This window comes from Myxocyprinus asiaticus, chromosome 40 (assembly GCF_019703515.2).
Source record: "Myxocyprinus asiaticus isolate MX2 ecotype Aquarium Trade chromosome 40, UBuf_Myxa_2, whole genome shotgun sequence".
Taxonomy (NCBI): domain Eukaryota; kingdom Metazoa; phylum Chordata; class Actinopteri; order Cypriniformes; family Catostomidae; genus Myxocyprinus; species Myxocyprinus asiaticus.
Genome location: NC_059383.1, coordinates 11,783,184 through 11,803,928, shown reverse-complemented (window position 1 = coordinate 11,803,928; position 20,745 = coordinate 11,783,184). Strand labels below are relative to the sequence as shown.

The 20,745-nt window shown below is 36.2% G+C and overlaps 1 protein-coding gene across 2 annotated transcripts in view; it reads right to left on the bottom strand.

Moving 5' to 3' along the window:
* The window catches only part of LOC127431049 (rab proteins geranylgeranyltransferase component A 1-like), a 95,652-nt gene that overhangs the window by 45,029 nt on the left and 29,878 nt on the right, over positions 1 to 20,745 (bottom strand). For both annotated transcript variants that reach the window (XM_051681273.1, XM_051681274.1), the window contains exon 9: positions 919 to 996. In XM_051681273.1, the coding sequence (XP_051537233.1) occupies positions 919 to 996 (78 nt within the window). The remainder of the gene's footprint in view (positions 1 to 918; positions 997 to 20,745) is intronic.

Sequence of the window (20,745 nt, the reverse complement as noted above, 5' to 3'; positions counted from 1 at the left end):
CTAGTTTATGACAACAATCCACCTTTGAAACTCATTAAAGGCCTTTCTGGTGGGGCCTGATGCACATTATCAGCACAGATTAATCAAGGGAGACGGGAGATGAACTCTCATTTTTTAAGAGGCAGCAACAGAGGGCTTTTTTGTCTTCAGATGAAAATCAATTAGTGGAGGTAAGGCCACAAGAAAAAAAGTGGCATCACTCATCACCAGCCCAAGTGGCACAGTCCGTGATTTGTCTTCCAAGCTCGGCTGCTTAAGGGGGGCTGGTACTGCTGTCTCGCTGAAAATTAATTTCATATCTATATTCCGAAATCCCTCCCATTCACTTGTGCGCCATCTCTTGGCCTTGTTTTTGAGTACCTTGTACACAAATGAGCTCCGATCAGCCTTGGGATACTTAAGTAGGGTGAAGCGAGCTGAGAAAGAAGTAAATCTACTTCCTGTTCTGTTCATTTGTGTGTGCATTGGGAGATGGGAGTTGATTAAAGCATGAAATCAAAATTAAGTTTGGTGGCTTTTAATTCATGTCTGTTAGCTTTGAGGTCATCCATATGATGTGGTACTCCAAAACTTATACTCATTGAAAATATACAGTCTTTCTGATAAAATGGACCAAAATATTCATGACTCAGCCTGCACTCACTTATTTTGTCCAATCAGATGCTCTCAATAATGACAATGTCCATCCCACTAATACCACCTGCAACCAACTAGCAAGTAGCAAATCATGGTTAATGGGTGAGACACAAACTTAAGGCTATTGGCTATTTAAAAAAAGGGGATGAGCCTTTCAATAGACCCCTGACCCACCCAAATTTACTGCATCTATAAGGAAATATTTAAAAAGGAAAATTGCGCTCATCATGCAAATTCACTAGGTTTTAAAATGTGTGTTGTCAATGCAGAGTTACAACTTACTTATTAGATGCCTTGTCCACAACCAGGCACTGCACAGAGTGTCGCAGACAATAAATTCCTCCAAACACGGCACACATTCTGCGGGAAGAAAAGTTCACACCTTAAACACATAAACATACATTTTTTCAAATCATATCCAATCTTAATGGATGCCCTAAACACCCATAATTGCAGCTGACAGCATGACATTAAATAGCCTGATCACACCTTGTCCACACAAAAAAGGACAAAATCCAATTAATCTGACAGGGCATAATGTCTCCAAGACCCTAAAATGTGTTATTTCACAAGTAGCGCTCGTTGACATACAGCCTAGTGGTGACATAGTGGTGAAAAACTATAGCAACTTACTTTAAATATAGAAACACAAGGCCAAGATGATTTTAAAAAATCAGCTGCATCCAGGTGCAAGCTGTTCCAATGTATTTACATTTATAAAACTATTAGTTCTGACTCTAAATTCTGATTGGATGAGAGGCATTGAAAGGAGTTGTAAAATAAAAATAAAAGTTTATTCGGATCATTATTATTATTAAATATTATTTATTGTACATTTGTGTTTTTTTATTATATTGCTGTTGCTGCTGTTTTATAAAGGCAATGAGCCACTCATGGAATTACAGTGATTTACCAGTTAAGAGGGTTTTAGATGAAAACGCCCTTAACTATGGTAAAATCACTGTAATGTGTGGTCTCTCATAGCTTTTTTTTCTTAAATAAAGTATCCATACACAGTATATGTATAGGAGAAATGCACAATATTTCTCCATATACTGTACTGCTCCGAGTCCACTAGTGAATATATATATATATATATTTTTTTTTTTTTTCTGTTAAAAATTACATTATGAGAATAACAATTTGTACAAGTTAACATGGTCAAATTCGCTTATTTGATTAGTGACCAAGAAATAGAGCAGAATCTTAACTAGTTCTTATTTGTTTTATCTCATGCTGTTTCTTATTTTTACATTTTTCAAAATCCCAAAACATTTATTCACGGTTTAAAATCAAGATTTTGAATCCCAGATTTCAAAGTCTGAAACCACATTGAAAACCTGTAGATATGTATTTTGAGGACAAATCTACCCTACAAAGTGAAAGCACAGTAATTAATTAAAAATAACTAATTTAGCAACAATTAATTACTTGGTTTTAGCGTGGCTTTTGAAGTTACTACAAATTTTCTGTCTGTTTTCTCTGAATCAGAGCATCGTTGAGCCAAACCCATCTGTCACGGGACAGATCATATCTAAGAGACCCAGTTTCATCCATAACTCAATTTTGACTAATATATAGTTAGTGCGTTTTGCCTTTGCATGACAGAAAAAAAACCTTTTTAAAAAACTCAATGTAGTTAAAAGGGCATTCCTCTCATTGAGAGGGCACAAACATACACCATAAAAGATCTGAAAGTACATCCCTGGCGTGCACAGCAGGCACCTTGAATGTTAAGGGTAAGAAGGGCAGGTTGAATATTAGGGCCACATAAGAATGTCTGAAGAGACAGATGGTGAGACAGAAAGAGACACTTTCCCGTTCACTCCTAGTTTAAGAAAAAAGAAGAGAAAAAAAAAAAAAAACTCTTGGCCTTGTCTGCCCAGATTAATATAGAGACATGGCATCTTAATAAAGTGCAAAGGGAGGAAAAAAAAAAAAAAGACGCTAAATCTGCCAGCAATCACATGGGCCATCACAGAAGCCCATGGAGGCAGCGGGGAAGCCCTTTGATGTCATTAACCCTAACTGACAGACATTTAAGCTGATATTACTCTAATTAACTGGCCGCTGTCGGCCGCAATGATGCAGCCGGGTGGAGTGCGTGGGCACCACCTTTCCCTCTCAGGCCTCTTACATCACTCGCCATCACGGCTAAATTAACAGTTGTGAAAATCCAGTACCCCCACAAGCCCATGCTCTTTATAGCCTCTAAATGGCTTTTCAGTTCCTATCAAGACGAGAATCAGGGGACGTGATTTTTTAATACGGTAGCAAAACAATGGAGGCCATTAATAGCCCGACGCAGTGACAGCGCGCTCCCCGATGATTTATGAGTTTGTGTATAATTTGATTATGCTATTAATTCCACTGATTACAGCTGCAGCGAGTGTGGAGAAGGTCACATCCAAAATAAATCTTTGACAACTCCCTCTTTCTCGTCACCCTAACCCCCCCCCCCCTTACCCCACAAAACAACTGCCTCCAACTAGTTATTTCTGTAATTAAAAAGTAATGTAACAAGAAGCACAAACAAGCTTCAGGCTCTAATGGCAACATCACAGCAGAGCTTCAAATAAATTGAATAGAGCCTAGTAAGGATGGAGGCTTTTTTTCTCACGCCGCAGGAAATGTAATGGGATGATATCTAAATGTTTTCAGAGATAACAGGTTGAGATAGCTATAGGCTGCAATCCATAACAAATTTCAGTTTGTGAGTTTAGATGCTCTACTTTGTCCCGCACTGATATTGATCTATAAAGGTATTAAGCTCAATGCAACAAAAAGCATGGACATTCCAAAAAGCTACTTGTTCACACATGGTGCTAGTGTCTCATTTGGGACTCGGTCTTTGCCTAACACCCTGTCTACAATGGACGTGAACATCACAATGCCTCAAAAGCATATCTTTCCCATTATATCAGTGACGCTGTCTACAATGGAAGCGTAAGTTGCAGCGTCACGTAGCGCCAACAGTAAGCGGATGCCCCGTTCTATTGCTGATGGGCATTTATCATCCTGTCCGTCTGAAATAAAATTATTTTTCTTACCAAATTTCATACAAATGTGAATATTTCTGCCATGAATTTTATTTGTTACCTATTTAAATAACTTCTGAGTGTTGCATTAAAGGCAGCTCCTGATGTTTCTGGTCTCTAGTATACTAATTTAAATAACTGATTTCTAAACACATGAATAAACAGTTTTAGCAACAATAACATTAAAATAATAATGATCTAATAAGTAAATGTTTATACCAGTGGATTTTAGGGATGGGATGAAATGATTATCTCACGATTCGGTTCGATATACGATGAGGTTTACGATTAGATATCTTAATTCGATATGTTAACACTTAAATGACAAAGTATGGCAGAATAATTTTATATTTTATTTTTTATGTTTGCACAAAATGCAAATTATAATTTCTCATCTAAATAAAGTTCTTTAATACACAATATAAATCTTCAAAGTTTAAATAATAAGAGTTCCTCATATACTTTTCTCTATAAGAAAAGATCACAAACAAATAAGCTTTCAAATATAGTGGACTACATTCAGACTGATCAGGTGAAGAACAAGCAATAGAACTGAAAAGAACCTGTCCTGAAAATTTATGTGAAAGTGAATACAAATTATTAAAAAATAAATATTCACTTTCACATAAATTTTTAGGATATATATGCAATTTCATTAATATATATGCAATTTCAAGAAATAATATTAATTGATATGAGCTGTCAATGTATGAAATAATGTGTACAATTTACAAGTAATAACATTAAGTTTACATTCTCTTGTATAACAACCACTACAATGGTACTGTCACTTTAAAAGTTTAACGCGCATCTCACAGACTCGCACAGGTGTTGTGGTTCATTTATTAATGAGAGAGGTCTAATTTTTTAAGCGCATCTGTGCTAATTGTTGTTAAAATTAATATCTATTTTTACTTTTTTATCTGTCTGTAAAGAACAGAAAGGATTTTAAAAGACACATTATTCAATGAAAGGAGTGTGGGATCTCATCTTTGATGGAGAAATGGTCCATTTGAATCTTGAGCACTTTTCAATAAAACAAGACGATTTATCAGGTATTCCAGTACATACATTTTTAAGAGCTAAATTCAAGCACTTTAAGCACTTCAAGTACCTTGTGCAAACCTTGTAAACAGTGTAGGAAAAAAATCATGCAGTAGGGGTAAAATCAAGCAATAGAGATATTATGATGTTTGATGGGACATTTCATTTATGATCACAAGGACAGAAAACAATGTTTAAAATATAGAAATATCGAGCTTTGCCTCAATATGGTTTGTAATTTTTTTGGTTCGCGATATATCGAAATTCAATATTGTCCCATCTCTAGTGGATTTCCATTGGAAATAAAGTATGATACAGGTTATTCTGCGATTTAATTGTTGATGAAGTCTACTTGAGCTCTCAGCTTATTGGACCGTGCTGTCGGTGCACCATTTAGAATGTTCACTTTGACGCTTTAAAAATAGACAGCCTCAAGCCATTGTGTCGCGTCAGATTATGTCCCGTCAACGGCCTTATCTGGTGTAGAGTAAGTACACAACTTTCAAGTTTTGAACAAAAACAATTGAGAGTCAAATAAAAACACTTTGCAAAAAAAAAAATATTACTTCAAAATAAGACTCTTTAGACTTCAAAACAGATTTAATTACACATGTCTAGGGGTCAGGGTTTGGCAGGTTTTGGCACTTTGGTAGTTATCCCCTGCTGGTAGATAACATAACTACATCATTATGCTGGCAAAAAAGCATGTTTTATCATTAATGGCAATTCAAAAGCAGCCGTGCATTCTGACGAAATAATTATTTTTTCGCAAGCAATATATAAATCACAACTATGCTATGACATCACAGCTCAGAATAGTCGCTAGTGAAGAGATTGGGAGTGGGTGCATTTTTATGGTGCCTTCAGCCAATTAGTATTGTCTGGAGTTTTCATGCAGCTCCAGAGTGATTAGTTACATTGCATTTACGGCTCAGATGATTGTCAAAAAAAACTACAAAAAACATAACTTTTTTCACAACTGCAAAAATGGCAAAATGCAGGTTGCACACTTCTTCAGCTGCATGCACCAGCCGAGCAACTTCCATTGAGATGAATGGTAATGTTGAAGGTTTGCTCACTCCAGGTATTATAAACCTCCAAGGTGTCTACTTAACAGGGGCAAACATCCTCCTTCCAGGACAAGGGGCTGTAAGATCTGAGGATCTCGGAAACAGAAGAAGAGTAAGATAAATTATAGTCCACCCAAAAATTCCTCAACATCATAAATTAAAGACTCTGCCAAGATGGTGCCCTTAAAGTCTGAATCAACCTTCTGTAAGAATGTACAACTGTTTATTCTGAACCATCATCTGAACAAAGGAAACTTATTAGGATAGCACATAACCTTCCTTCAAACCCCTCCTCACTCATGTTATAAATCAGGAAACACCCCCACACTTAATGGTAATCACTTGACATGGCCATCTCGACCACCTGCAAGAGACTCTTCTGAAGAAACCCCCATGGTTGCCATAGAAATCTAAGACACTCCTTTGTCCTTCGATATAAACAATTCGCTACACTTAAATTAAACTAATAAGGGAGCATGAGACATTTCCTATGGAATGCCTGACTGTCATATGCTAAAACTCATCCAAGACAAAAGAGTTTGAAGACTTAGGAAAGCAGGCTTTCTTTGAAATTATCCCTTTGTATTATCTTTTTAGCAGGACACAAAACTAATGCTCTGCTCATAACTTCAAATGTACAAAATGAACTTTTGAAGTGTATACACATATCAGGACATCTCATCTTAATCCAGGAACTTTGACATGATCGCAAAACTTACTTTACTGTAATTTTATCCTGCACATAATCCGCCAGAGTGCCTAGAATGAGAATTTCATTCAAGGTTTAGCCTGATAATAACCCTGACAATTATGTTTTTCATAAAGTGTAATGTATTATCCATGTTGTAAAACCAATGAATTAACCATTATGATTTTTATTCAGGTATTTACAAGTTTTGTAACTTGCATGTTGAATATTCATGAAAGTATGTCATATTTACTATCGTTGTTTCATTTTCCATGTCTCATATGCTAATGAAGGATATTTTCTAATATTTCTTAGCGATTTCATTATATAAAAGTTCATGATTAAACATTGCCCACTTTTGAGCGTGAAACAGAAACCTTAAGAACAAAGACTCATTAATCACCTTCAGAAGGAGGAACAGGGAGACGATCACATGGTATCTGAAAAGACACCGATTGGCTCAAAGCACCTTTGGGGTGCGACCAACCTCAACTCAACAAAACTTCCCCACCTAGGATGAACTTCCCTCTTCTCTTCCACATCTTCCCCTCTTCTCTTCCCTCTTGGCTCTTAGCCCTCCTTCGGTTGGCTTCGTTTGGCGCCCCTCTGCCCAGGTTCTGCAGAATGTTGAGTTCAAGAAAGCTCGGAATGCAAAGTTCCAAAAAGAGTTCTCTTCTCTGCGCAACGACTCACATACGTGACGGGGAGTCGCGAGTCTCCCTTGCGGGAGGCCTTGCTTCAAAGCCCCACCTGATCATTCCAGCACTGAACTACCCAGCATCCACGATCATAAAGAGGTCCAAAACATCGATGGAACAACCAGAACTTTCTACTGACCCAGCCAAAGAACCAAAGCAACGCAACAAAACGCAAGTACACCTCCAGACTTTTGCTAGAAAGTGCTGGTGTTTTATTTAAATACTTTGAGTAACCCGATTGCAAATCGCGGTATACTAATGAAGTATCAATGGTCCATGGCATGGTCTATAGATTCCATAAAGTTACATTTTCTCTGTTACAGACCATTTCATTCATCTTCTGTTACAGCTCACTCACCAGCCTGTTTTACGTTTGTATATGCGTGTTAGTTTAGTTTTTATGTTGTAGATTAGAAATAAAGTCTTGTTTGTATTCAAAGAGAACTTGACTGTGTTATATTTTGATAATCTGATTCTTAAAAAAATCTGCGTTCTGTGTTACACTGGCAGCCAAAAGTTTGGAATAATGTACACATTATTGCTGTTTCGGAAGAAAATTGGTACTTTAATTCACCAAAGTGGCATTCAACTGATCACAAAGTAGAGTCAGGACATTACCGATGTAAAAAACAGCACCATCACTATTTGAAAAAAGTCATTTTTGATCAAATCTAGACCCCATTTCCAGCAGCTATCACTCCTTATCATTGAGTAATCATGCTAAATTGCTAATTTGGTACAAGGAAATCACTTGCCATTATATCTAACACAGCTGAAAGCTATTTGGTTCATTAAATGAAGCTTAACATTATCTTTGTGTTTGTTTTTGAGTTGCCACAGTATGCAATAGACTGGCATGTCTTAAGGTCAATATTAGGTCAAAAATTGCAAAAAAGAAACAGCTTTCTCTAGAAACTCGTCAGTCAATCATTGTTTTGGGGAATGAAGGCTATACAATGCTTGAAATAGCCAAAAAACTTCATACAAGATTTCATACAAAGGTGTACATTACGTGAAGGATTTTTTTTGATGAGAACTCTTTGAAGTAGTTTAAGAAGTTCTGAAATTTGTTTTCAAATTGTAATAGTAATTTTTCACGTTATTAATGTCCTGACTATACATTGCGATCAGCTGAACGCCACTTTGGTGAATAAAAGTACCAATTTCTTTCCATAAGAGCAAAATCTGTACATTATTCCAAACTTTTGGTCGCCAGTGTATGTGTGATATTTTCGATGGCCATGAGAATAGGATTACTCTAAAGAGTTAACAGATGCGTCATATCAACTCAACATAGCAGTGATCAGATGTATACTTTATTTAAATGTTCCCCCGAATTAATCATAATCCCCTTCTTGAGCTAAAATCCCTTACATATAAATTAGGGCTGTGCTCAGAATATCGATACGACGACAAAAGGTAGCCAATTATCATGCGCAAGGCCAATTGGCCACCATTTTAACAACGTGGGCAGTAGCAGCGCACTAATTTCAAAAATGGATAAGAGGATTTTGCCACCGCCGGCAAAGCTAAAATCAAAAATATGAGAATTTTGGCTTTTAACTAAACCGGAGAGTAACACATTAGACATGACTCACGTGATATGCAAGTATTGCAAAACAAAAGTTAAGTACTGCAGAAACACAACGAATCTCCATCTGCATATGTTAAGACACCATCCAGACCAACCAGCCCTGGCTGCAACAGGTAGCAGCACACACTTGTCGTCTCAGAAGCAACCAACGCTGCCTGATTATATCATCTCGAAACTCCCACCAATGTCTCAGCTTGCTCAAAAGATAACAATTGTATTAATGCGCTTCATATGTCAGGATTTACGGCCATACAGCGTTGTCGAGAATACGAGCTTCAGACAATTGCTTCAAGAGTGTGAGCCACGCAACACAATACCCACACCTCAGTTCTTAACAGAAACGGCAATTCCCCAGTTGTATGATCAAGTTAAGCGAGACGTCCTACTGTCACTCTCTTCAGCGAACAGAGTTTCCATTTCCTGCTAAGCGTGGACGTCAAGAGCAACTCAATCATACGTTACAGTAACCAGCCACTACATATCTCCAGAATGGGAACTTTCAAATGTTCTACAGACTAAAGCAATGTTTGACAATCACACTGGAGCGAACATGGCAGATTTGCTAAATTGTGTGATGCATAAATGGGGAATAGAATACAAAGATCCTGTACTGGTGACTGATAATGCATCTAACATGTCAGTAGCTGCAGAGATGGCCAAACTAGTTCATGTGATGTGCTTTGCGCATTGTTTGAAACTGGCTGCTCAACAGGCTCTGAAGCTACCAACAGTTTCCCGTATTCTCGGAAGAGATCGGAGCATCACAGCATTTTTTAGGAAAAGCACAATTGGCTGCCATGTCCTGAATGAGAAGCAAAAGTTACTTGGACTTCCTGAGCATAAGTTGATGACCGATGTCTGCACGAGGTGGAACCGCACCAATGACGTGTTGGAGCGATTTATAGAACAACAGCTCGCAATTTGCGCTGCTTTACTCTCAAACAAGGTGCGGAAAAATACCAAAGATCTGTGGACATTAACAGAAGCAGACATAACCTGTGCTGAAGATGTAATAAATGCCCTGAAGCCACTTAAAGCTGCAACTCACGCAATGTCCAAGGAGAAAACCCCTACGGTTTCTATTATATCACCTTTGCATGCTCAGTTAAGTCATGGGACTCGAATCGAAACAACTGACTCAGCAGTGACACGGGACATAAAAATCGCCGTATCTGGATATCTGGGGAAGAGATATGAGAGCGAAATGCCCCTTCTTGATATGTCCTCAACACTGGATCCACACTTCAAAGAACTGCCCTTTTTGAAAGAGGAGAACAGACAGGAGGTCTACTCCAACATGGCAATGGAGGCATCGCGGATTTCACTTGCGAGGGTGAGTTAGACTATAAGAAAACTAATTTAGTTAATGTTAATTATATCAGTTAATGCTAGTTAATGTCTTCTCACTTAATCTTATAGATTATTTTAAACTGCCTATATGTGTTATTCTCTTCCTATGTATTTATGAATGTGGTCTACAAAATATGAGTTCTATAAAATGTATTAACTACAATGTCATGTTATGATTATTTCAGAATTCAAACAATGAACCAGAACAAAAGAATTAAGAGAAAGATCTGTCCCCACCCTGCAAGTGAAAGAATGTGGACTCCACCTGTGCTCTTGAGGATTTATTTAGAGATACAAAGAGACAGAGCCATTACCTCATATTGGGGATCCACTCATCTGGTGGAAGGAGCACCAGCCTGCTTTCTCTTTACTGTCAAACTTGGCAAGATACACCCTCTGCATTCCTGGTTCAAGTGTAGCAGCAGAAAGGGTGTTCTCCACCGCTGGAGATATCATTACAGCTAAGAGGAGTGCTCTTAACCTGAAGCATGTTGATCAACTGCTGTTTCTAAATAAAAATATGAAAATGCCTTAAACTAGTACATACAAGGATTTCTACATTTATTTTTGTGAAGAACTGAATTTGGTGCACATTCCAACACTTGAAACCAAAATGTTAAACACTAGGAGTTTAAAAATGAGTAGTTGGAGAACACTAAGTTTAAGTTGTTATAGTTTATATTTTTATGGTTTAAGTGTTGTGTTGTTTAATCCTTAAGCTTTATGTCACACACTTCAGCATTTGAACCAAATTATTTGACACTACAACTTTGTGTTCTGAATGGCATAAAATGTAGAGTGTTCTCTGTACTGTTATTCAGTGTACAGTAAACAGATGTTACTGTTATTAAATTCTGCTCAAAATAAATGTAATTAAAAATTGACCAGTATCGTGATAAGTATCGTATCGTGACCTTGGTATCGTGATACATATCGTGACGTTGTTGGTGATACACAGCCTAAATATAAATTGTGAGCAGATACAAGCCTGTAAATATTACATATTTAATGGTGGAGAATTTTTATTCAGATTTCTAATCTGATCATTTGTCATTTATCCTTCATATAATGGTGGTCAAATGCGGCCAAGATTCCTAAACTAATTTACATTTAAATTCTTACATATCTAATCCCAGAGTCAAAAATGTATTATCCCATTACATTTCCTACTGGTCATGATCTCTTTGAGGGAAAAAATAAAAAAGGAGAAAAAGAAAAGAATCATAATCACAAAGTGTTTCTTGATGAGAAACCAAAAATTACAGCTCACCCGCTGTAAACAAAAGGAACAAAACAGATAGTCAATAATGGACTGGAATTGCAGCCATTAATCTAAAAGATCTTGAATGCATCCCTTGTGACCTGTTAGATCTCAGTCTATTAAAGAAAGGGAAGAAAAGCTTCACTCATTTGATTAAGGCTACACATCGAAACAAAAAATTGCTGCCACGTTTGGACACACTCCCCCATCATAAAAGCCAAACCAGGTTTTGGGAAAATTTGAGCGCCCATGGGAGGCCCCTGAAAAAGAGAACATTTGATCAGCGTTCTGTGTGCGTCAACAATAAATCCCCTTACAGTGCAGGAGATGCTAAACAAACAAAATTACCACCTGCAGCAAAGACCTCTTACCTGTCAAGTTCATTGCTGGCAAATTCACGTTTAATCTAGGGTGCTGGAAGCCCGAGCGGGGGGCTAATGGTTGGCCAATAATTAAAAGAAAACAAAGCGGCACGCTGGCTGGCAGGCCCTACTCTTTGAAAATTAAATCCTGTTTAGATCTGAATAAATTAAATGTTTATTGCTCCCCAAGAACACGCGGTAACAGGGGAGGGAAACGAATGACAGAGAGGAAATGTGATATTTGAGGGAATGCCGTGAAGACAATCATCGCCTCTAATTAATGCATTTCCCCGTCCTCTCAATCTGTTTCTATTTGACTGTTGTCTGATTGGAGCATCGTGATCGCAGGTGCAAATCATAACCTGTCACGACAAAATTGTGTTTACCGGGTTGAATGGATCACATCGTTTCCAAAACATCCTAGCGACTGAAACTGAGGAACCAGAACAGGGCGCAGAAGACGGAAGACGGCAGTCAGAGTGCCAGAGGTTATTTAGAAATTAAAAAGTCTCCGCTGTCAAAACTTGAGGGATAATGCGGGTGAGGACAGTAAAGCATTTCATCACGATATTAGCGGAGCTGCTCGCTGATCTGTGAATAACCCGAGCGAGTGAGCATTATTGAGTTTGCACCTCCATATATCCATCTATCACCTGCAAGCAGGTATCAGCTTGATGAATGAAGCCGTCTCCCTCGCTTTCGTTCTCCTGCTGACTTTTGTCTCTCAATCCCTCGCTTTTGTCCCCTCTGAGGTCCATTTTCTCACACATATCCTCTCCTTGTCTTTGATCTCTTTTTCCTCTTGTCATCTTTTTTGTAGCACTTCATTTCTTGCTTTTATTTCTCTATGAGACTCACTTGTCCAATCTGACATCTTGTAACTGTATAAATCGCACTAGACTATTTAGTGGTTCTCCACTGTGTTTCGCCTAAAAGGCTAGTTCACCCTTAAAAATATTAATTATTTAGTCTTTTATTCACCTCAAATCTGTTATTTCAAATCTGTATGACTTTTTTTGTGAAACACAAGAGGAGAAATGTGACAATAGGCTACAATTCACTTCTACAATGAAAGTGAATGGGAACTGAGACTAACAGTCCCTAACGTCCTCCTAAATATCAGATTTTGTGTTCAACATAAGAAAGTCATATGGGTTTGGAACAACATGATGACAGAATTGTAATTTTTGTGTGTCAAGGACCCAGATTTTACATTGGACATCAAGTAGTGACTCAAACACAGTATCGAAACCGTTTACAAAAGTAAACAAAAATGTCCTTCAAGGTGATTTGTGTAATTTGATTCAATATTAATATACTTTCTCCTATCACTATGTAAAAAGCAGGTTAATTTTCCCAAAAAGTGTAAACACTGTGGAACAATCAATGGTGTGTGTTTGGGGCAGGACTGTCTCCTTGTCCAACAAATGACACATGGGGGAGTGTTCAAGAAACTTGTATGAAAACGTCATTATTTTTTGGAATTTCATTTGGTAATTCTAGACGTGTAGAAATGACACTTAACCTTTAAAATTAAACATGGAAATGTACTAATATTCCCATGATCACCATAGATCTGACAACATTAACCAGACAAAGGCTTAACCGGAAAATTGACAGTTTTGTCTCGTTTCTAAATATCTCTTTGTTTTTTCATGCTCTCATTCAAAACACATTTATGGTGTCATTTTTATATCACCAGAACTTGAATTTGAAAAAGCCTCCGAATTCATGATCTTGAAAAAAGACTGGGTGTAATTTGATGTTATCAAAAATGTTTACTGTTAATTTTTAATATTTGAAAATATTTTGTGTGAATTCACCTCAAAAAAATTCAGGTTGTGAAATTCAAGATTTTATTATTCAAGTGGTGGATTTCAGGTCGTGAAATTCAGGTCTCAATATTCAGGTTGTTGAATACAAGTTGAAAAATTCAGGCGGTAAAATTCGAGGATGACATCCAGGAACGCAAGGAAGAGCAAACGAACGTTGATGTAATCCATATCTCTCGGACAACCGCAAAGCGATGGAAACAGCTCAAAAATGTAATTTTAAACAACTGTGACAACAACACTGTGAAACCACAAAAATGTATACTTTAGGAATACTTATTATAATGTTTCTTTAATGCGTTTTGAAGAAAAGATCAACTTAATCAGTAAACTGGATCCTTCACCTAACAGCAAGTTTCATCAAGAACCTTATTTCATTAAGGACATTTACCAGTGGAAACGAATAATCAAACTACCTCTTTTTAACTGCAAGTCTGCAAAAAAATAAATAAAATAAAAATAATACATTTGTAGTCCAGAAGTATTAAGTAATAAATAAAAAAATAAAAAGATATATTTCTATATATCTGTTAAACGACTGTGAGATCAAAAATGGTTGAACATATACATATATATACTTTTTTTATTTATTTTTTATTAATTTCTCTGTCTTCAAAGAACAACAGAGTGTGTTTAATCATTACATCCAAGGTAATATGAATCGGGTATATAGCCACCTCTTGTTGTTACTGTAAATAAGTGAAATAATACAGACCTATGGCTGACTGAATCAACAGCCGCCTTTACCTGTTTTGTGTGTGTTGCATGTCTCAGCTGTTTGATAATATTTATTATAATTATATTTCACTTTCATGAAAATATAGTGAACTTCGAATGTACAACGCACATTCTGTTCCTAATTCTTTACATTACCAGTCTGGATTGCTTGAGTTAGCATGCCATCTTGCTTTTTAATATTTTTCTCAAAATTCTGGATAGTCTAACCTCATATGTATTACATATGTAGACTACTGATGATTTGTGAATGTCTTCTATATTATGTTTATTTTCAGGCAGACCACGTACCTTCATGATAATACAAATCTGGGCTCCATTTATATACTTTAGAAAAGTGTTCTGTAACAGGTGCATTTGCATTGTACCCCTTACTAAAATTATACAGCAGCATTCCATTATAGTTTCTTTTGTTTTGCATATAATGCATGCGTAAAAGATCAAAAGTGATCATTACATGAGTCATTTAACCTCAAATGTCAGTCTTTTTCTTCCTCACATTTTCTTTTAAGTATTAACAATCTCACACACACACACACACACACACAAAAAACATAATAATAATAATAATAATAATACAGAGGTCTATAAAGTATTCTCTGCCATTTGCTGTAGCTATTATTAATTAGGTATTATTATATTAATTCCCTATACACTCAATCCGTGCATATAATATATGCTCATTAATGAATACTAGTTCATAACACCAAGATTATGGTATGTCATGATTGTAACACATTGTAATAATAATAAAGCACTATAATATCAATTTACAGTATATTGTTTGTGTATATACTAATGTTGCTCAGTAAACAACACATAAGATTATGAAGCACAGACTTTATTCACACCGCCAGACTACAATGTAAACATTAGTTTTGCTTTTTGTGTTTTCTTCATGAGTTAAAAGCAGCTCTTACATTCATACAGACATGATCATCACAGACGTTTTGTATTTTAATCAGAACAACAAAACAACACAAAAATATTTGAAACTTCTGAATGAAAGATGTTTACTGTGATGTACCACTGAGATTGGCCAGTGTTATGTATCAACTGGGGATTGTGTTATCTGGTCATGTATGCGTGCATGTGAATAATTTGAATTGCCTTTTCAGCAGATTCGTTCAATGTGAATTGCCAAGGAGCAAAGACAAGAAGTTTTGCACATTATTAATAATGTAGGCTATATATATATTTACGTCTATATACTGTATGAATAATATACTGTATATATTCATTCATTCATTCATTTAAAATGACTGTTTTGAGCTGTTTCCATCGCTTTGCGAATGTCCAAGAGAGAGAGGTGGATTACATCAGCGTTCGTTTGCTCTTCCTTGCATTCCCGGATGTCATCCTCGAATTTTGCCACCTGAATTTCTCAACTCGTATTCAACAACCTGAATATTGAGACCTGAATTTCACGACCTGAAATCCACCACTCAAATAATAAAAACTTGAATTTCACAACCTGAATTGTTTTGAGGTGAATTCACACAAAATATTTTCAAATATTACAAATTAACAGCAACATTTTTCGATAACATCAAATTACACCCAGTCTTTTTTCAAGATCATGAATTCAGAGGCTTTTTCAAATTCAAGTTCTGGTGATATAAAAATGACACCATACACATCCTTGTTGCAAGTAAACCTGTATTAATGTGGTTTGGATCGAACCATTACCATAGTATTCTTTACCTTAATACTTTTACTCATGATTTTCGAGGATGTGAAAATGTCATGCAACCTGTCCATGTCGACATCTGCATTTAGCATTGCTTTTCCACTTCTGTTCGCAACCTTATCAGAACCTGAATCCGAGTTGAGATTCACTGCTTTAAAGAAATTTTCCAGGTTCAATACAAGTTAAGTTCAATAGACAGCATTTGTGGCATAATGTTTACCACAAAAATTTATTTCGACCCGTTCCTCCTTTTTCTTTCCAAAAAAAGCAAAAATCGAGGTTACAGTGAGGCACTTACAATGGAAGTGAATGGGAGCCAATTTTTGGTTTAAAAAATGTAAAAGTTTAAACACAAAAATGTGAAGCTTATAATTTTATAAAAGCACTTACAATTTACATTAACATTAATAATTATGTTAAAACTTGTGTATTATTGGAGCAGTAAAGTTGTTTAAATTGGAATTTTACAGTCATTTTAGGGTTTATTGACATTACATCGTCCTGGTAAAATGGAGTTGTAAAATTGTCTATAATTTTCCATAGAAAAAGTCAGCAAGAGTTTACACGCATATCCTTTGTGTTGTGGCAATACTTTTGAAACAGTGAGTATTTTAATGTTTAAAAATTGTCCACCATTTACTTCCATTGTAAGTGCCTCACTGTAACCTCAATTTATGCTTCTTTTTTTTTTTTTTAAGAAAAGGAGGGGAAAGTCAAAATAATTTTTTTTGTGGTAATCAACATTACGCCACCAATGCTGTCAATTGATCTTAACTTGCATTGAACCGGTTCAATGCAAATTAAGCTCTATTGCCAGCATGTTGTTCACCACAAAAAAACATCATTTCAAATCATCCTTCATTTAACAAAAATAAATAAATATAAAATAAAAAGTCGAGGTTACAGTGAGGCCCTAACAATGAAAGTGAATGGGCCAATCCGTACACGTTAAAATACTCACTGTTTCAAAAGTATAGCCACAAGATGTTAACATTATTTTATTGTGATAAAATCACTTACTAGCTATCTGTGTGAAGTTATATCTAATATTACAACTTCATAGTCATGATGATTTAATGCTGGTATACCCTGTAATCTGGTAAACGCTGTAACACTAGTCAATCCCTGATTTTATCACGCTTAAATCGTGTTAATACGTGTTAAAATCTTGTGGCTATACTTTTGAACCAGTGTATAATTTAATGTATTAAATTATAATATGGACTGGCCCCATTTTCTTCAATTGTACATTAAGAGACTTACTGCTTCCAAGATAATTTTTTTTTAAGTAAACAAAGGACGAGTCAAAATTATTTTTAGTATTAATTCATGGAGAAAAAAACGTCAGTGGCGACAACTGTTTCTTGCATTCCCTGACCAGATGATGGACTGTTTGCAGGTGGGTTTACGCCTCGGTGCACTAGCGTGCTTATCTGAATGTCAGCAAGGGTGATTAGTGGGAACCTATGGAAATCAAAAATGCTAATTAATCTGCTCCACAGACGAGGAGGCGCATTAAAATTAGTAAATCTCTCCAACATCAAGCTTAAATTGTGAGGTGGAGGGTTAAGTTGCCATTGCATAGCATAATAATAAAATCATTTCATGGAGCATGATTACTTTACGACTAAAACTGTTCAAATCAACTCAGAAGCTTCAAACAAGAGAAGAATCATCAGCAAATTGAACAGATCAAATAGGATATATTCCATGTGTTGTATGACATTTCACAATATCTTTACCCTCTCAATAATCTCTTTTACTGGTCTGATCTATTTAAGTTTCTCAACATTTAGGGTTGGGTGAAAAAATTCACTATTATTTTTGCTGGCGATAACATTGTGAATATCACAATGACTGTAATGCGCTTTTTATGTGCCCATTAAGTTTCAAAACTAATTTAATTGGTTTGCGTCAAACACATTTGATTGCAGCATCCCTCAAATATTGTCATGGAGGTTTGTTTGCCATTTTTCATATAATGCTTTTTAAAATTGTATGTAAGTAAATATTTCAGTTTATAGCTATGCATTGTTATTTTAGTGCATTTAAATGAAAATGTATAATTATAATTGTTCCCTGTGTTCATTTAGTGAAAAACTGTGTAGAAAGCCTTGATTATTTCAAACTATAGCCTAGATTTGTAATGCTTTAGCTCTTATATTAAACATTTTTAATCTACAACAATGGCTCTTAGGTCTAAATTATGGTTCCTTTTGACTGAAAACACACCCTTTTAAGCCATTTCAGAGCAAAAACATAAATATTGAGAAATATCATCAAAAGGCTGAAAAATATTAGGGCTGGGAACTGCCACAGACTTCCTAGCCAATTCGATATGTATTGCGATATTGCGATTCTGTAGGTATTGTGATTTGAAGTTTTGATAAAAAAAAACTTTAACCCCTTTTTCTCAGAAAGAAATGTCTATTGAAGAACAGTTGTGTCTGATATGACACTGTAATACAGTACTGTGCAAAAGTTTTAGGCACTTGTGAAAAATGTTGCATAGTGAGGATGTCTTCAAAAATAATGACATAAATAGTTTTCATTTATCACTAAATGTCATACAAAGTCCAGTAAACAAAAAAAGCCAAATCTATATTCGGTGTAGCCACCTTTGCTTTTAAAACAGCACCAATTCTCCTAGGTACACCTGGACACAGTTTTTCTTGGTTGTCAGATCAGATGTTTCAAGCTTCTTGGAGAATTCACCACAGTTCTTCTATCTATTTCGACTGTCTCAATTACTTCTGTCTCTTTATGTAATCTCAGACAGACACGATGTTCAGTGAGGGGCTTTGTGGGGGCCATGACATCTGTTGCAGGGCTCCCTGTTCTTCTATTCTAATCTTTTCTATTTGCAAAAGTAATGTTTGGGAGTCTAACATTTATATTTCCTATTGGCACACTAAAGCTGAAGATATAAATAACCATCTTAAGACAAATGCTTTTGTGAAACATCTTATGTGCCTAAGACTTTTGCACAGTACTGTATATCATTTGCATGTAAAAGGTAGGGATGTGCAAAACCACCAATTTAAAACTACCAATCGACCATTCAGTGTGTTGTCTGAGCTAGGTGACTAGTTAGTGCAAAGGAACCCATGTATAATGCTGCATTATGTCCATTTATATTCAACAAATAAATATGTACACTATATCATTTTAACTTATCGAATAATTTAGTTATTTTAGAATATAAAATATAACATATTACCATAGACTACATTCACACTAGCGACATCTTTGATTTTTAATAGGAATGACAACAAGGCTGTGAGGGATAGAGTTAGGGTTTTTGGATTGTTCCGTAGACAAAACATTGATAAAATATCTGTCTGAGAACTCCAGACAGCATGAGTTGTGGAAAATCAGTTGTGATCTAGGAGCTTTATTCAGCTTTATACCATTTGTGTCACTGAAGAAACTGTAAGTCAATCCCTCACAGCCTCATTGTCATTCCCATTAAAAATCAAAGATGGCGCTAGCGTGAATAAGGTCCATTACTATTATCACAATGATAATTCTGCATCATACAAATGGAGGGTAAAGAGTAAACTTGTTCAAGAACCATTTCTGGGGCTGTACTGAATTATGACACACATCCCCTGTAGTCCCAATGTCGTTGCATGTTCTTTGCATATGCATCCTGAGATAGTCTGAAATCCAATGCAGCATGCTCAACACTATTCTTACAAACTGCTCCCAGATGACTGACAGAGAACAAAAAGTGAGAACTCACAATTTGTGCATTCCTTGAGACTTTCCAAAGCGCAAATTAACTTCTGAACAAAAAAAGCAAATCAGACACACGCATCGCCATCATTTCTTTTGTCTGTTCTTCAAAATATAATCAGTTGTGTTTATTCAACCACGCGTCTTTGTGTCTAGCGGCATTTCTATTTGACAGTGGCGGGTTTTACCCACCACAGCACATGAATACCCTGGCTGTTAGATTATAAATATTGCGGGGGCGTGACATGTAGTTTACAGAATCCAACAGTTTGATAAGCCTTTATACAGCTAAACTATTTATTAAAGTGGTGTCAGACAGAATCTGCAGAATGACTTCTGACAAATACTCTCCACAACACCTCTCAAATAAACTTTTGTATTATGCATAATAACAGGAACGTTCATCAAAGCAGAGGATTTTGATGTCTGACAGTGAACAAACTGCGCATTGATGGCTGTAGCAGCGCTATTAAAAGGACTAAATGTAAAGAATTAAAGAGACAAAACTTCTCAGAGAGAAAAGCTGTAATGTGGAACTCATTTTTAATATTAAATAAAACAAATTGGAGACTATTTTAAAATTGATTTTTTTCCCCAGCCCTAACAAATATTGGGATGTATTTTTTTGGCTATATAGTCCATCCCTATCACCAGTACAACCTTTTTGACATTGTGTATATCAACTGAATGTGTATGTCAAAGCAGAGCTCCACGCAACACTCAAACCAGAGATCGGCGTCATATGTACGTTTTTAGATAAACACTTGCCTTGCTCTGCTGTCTTTGGGGAAATGTTCTCTGTAACCTGGCCTGACGCCAGCTCGTGGCTTCTGTGATGATGATTCCACTCAGACTCTTAAGTGGCACCGTTTCACAGTACTGCTCCCAGCAGACTCAAAGTGCTAAAAGCAGACACTCACGGTCCTGCAGAGCTCTGACCCTCCTCTTTCTAACCGTCCGTTTCCTCCCTTCCCCCTCTGAGATGAAAGTGTCTGAGCTAAAACAGAGC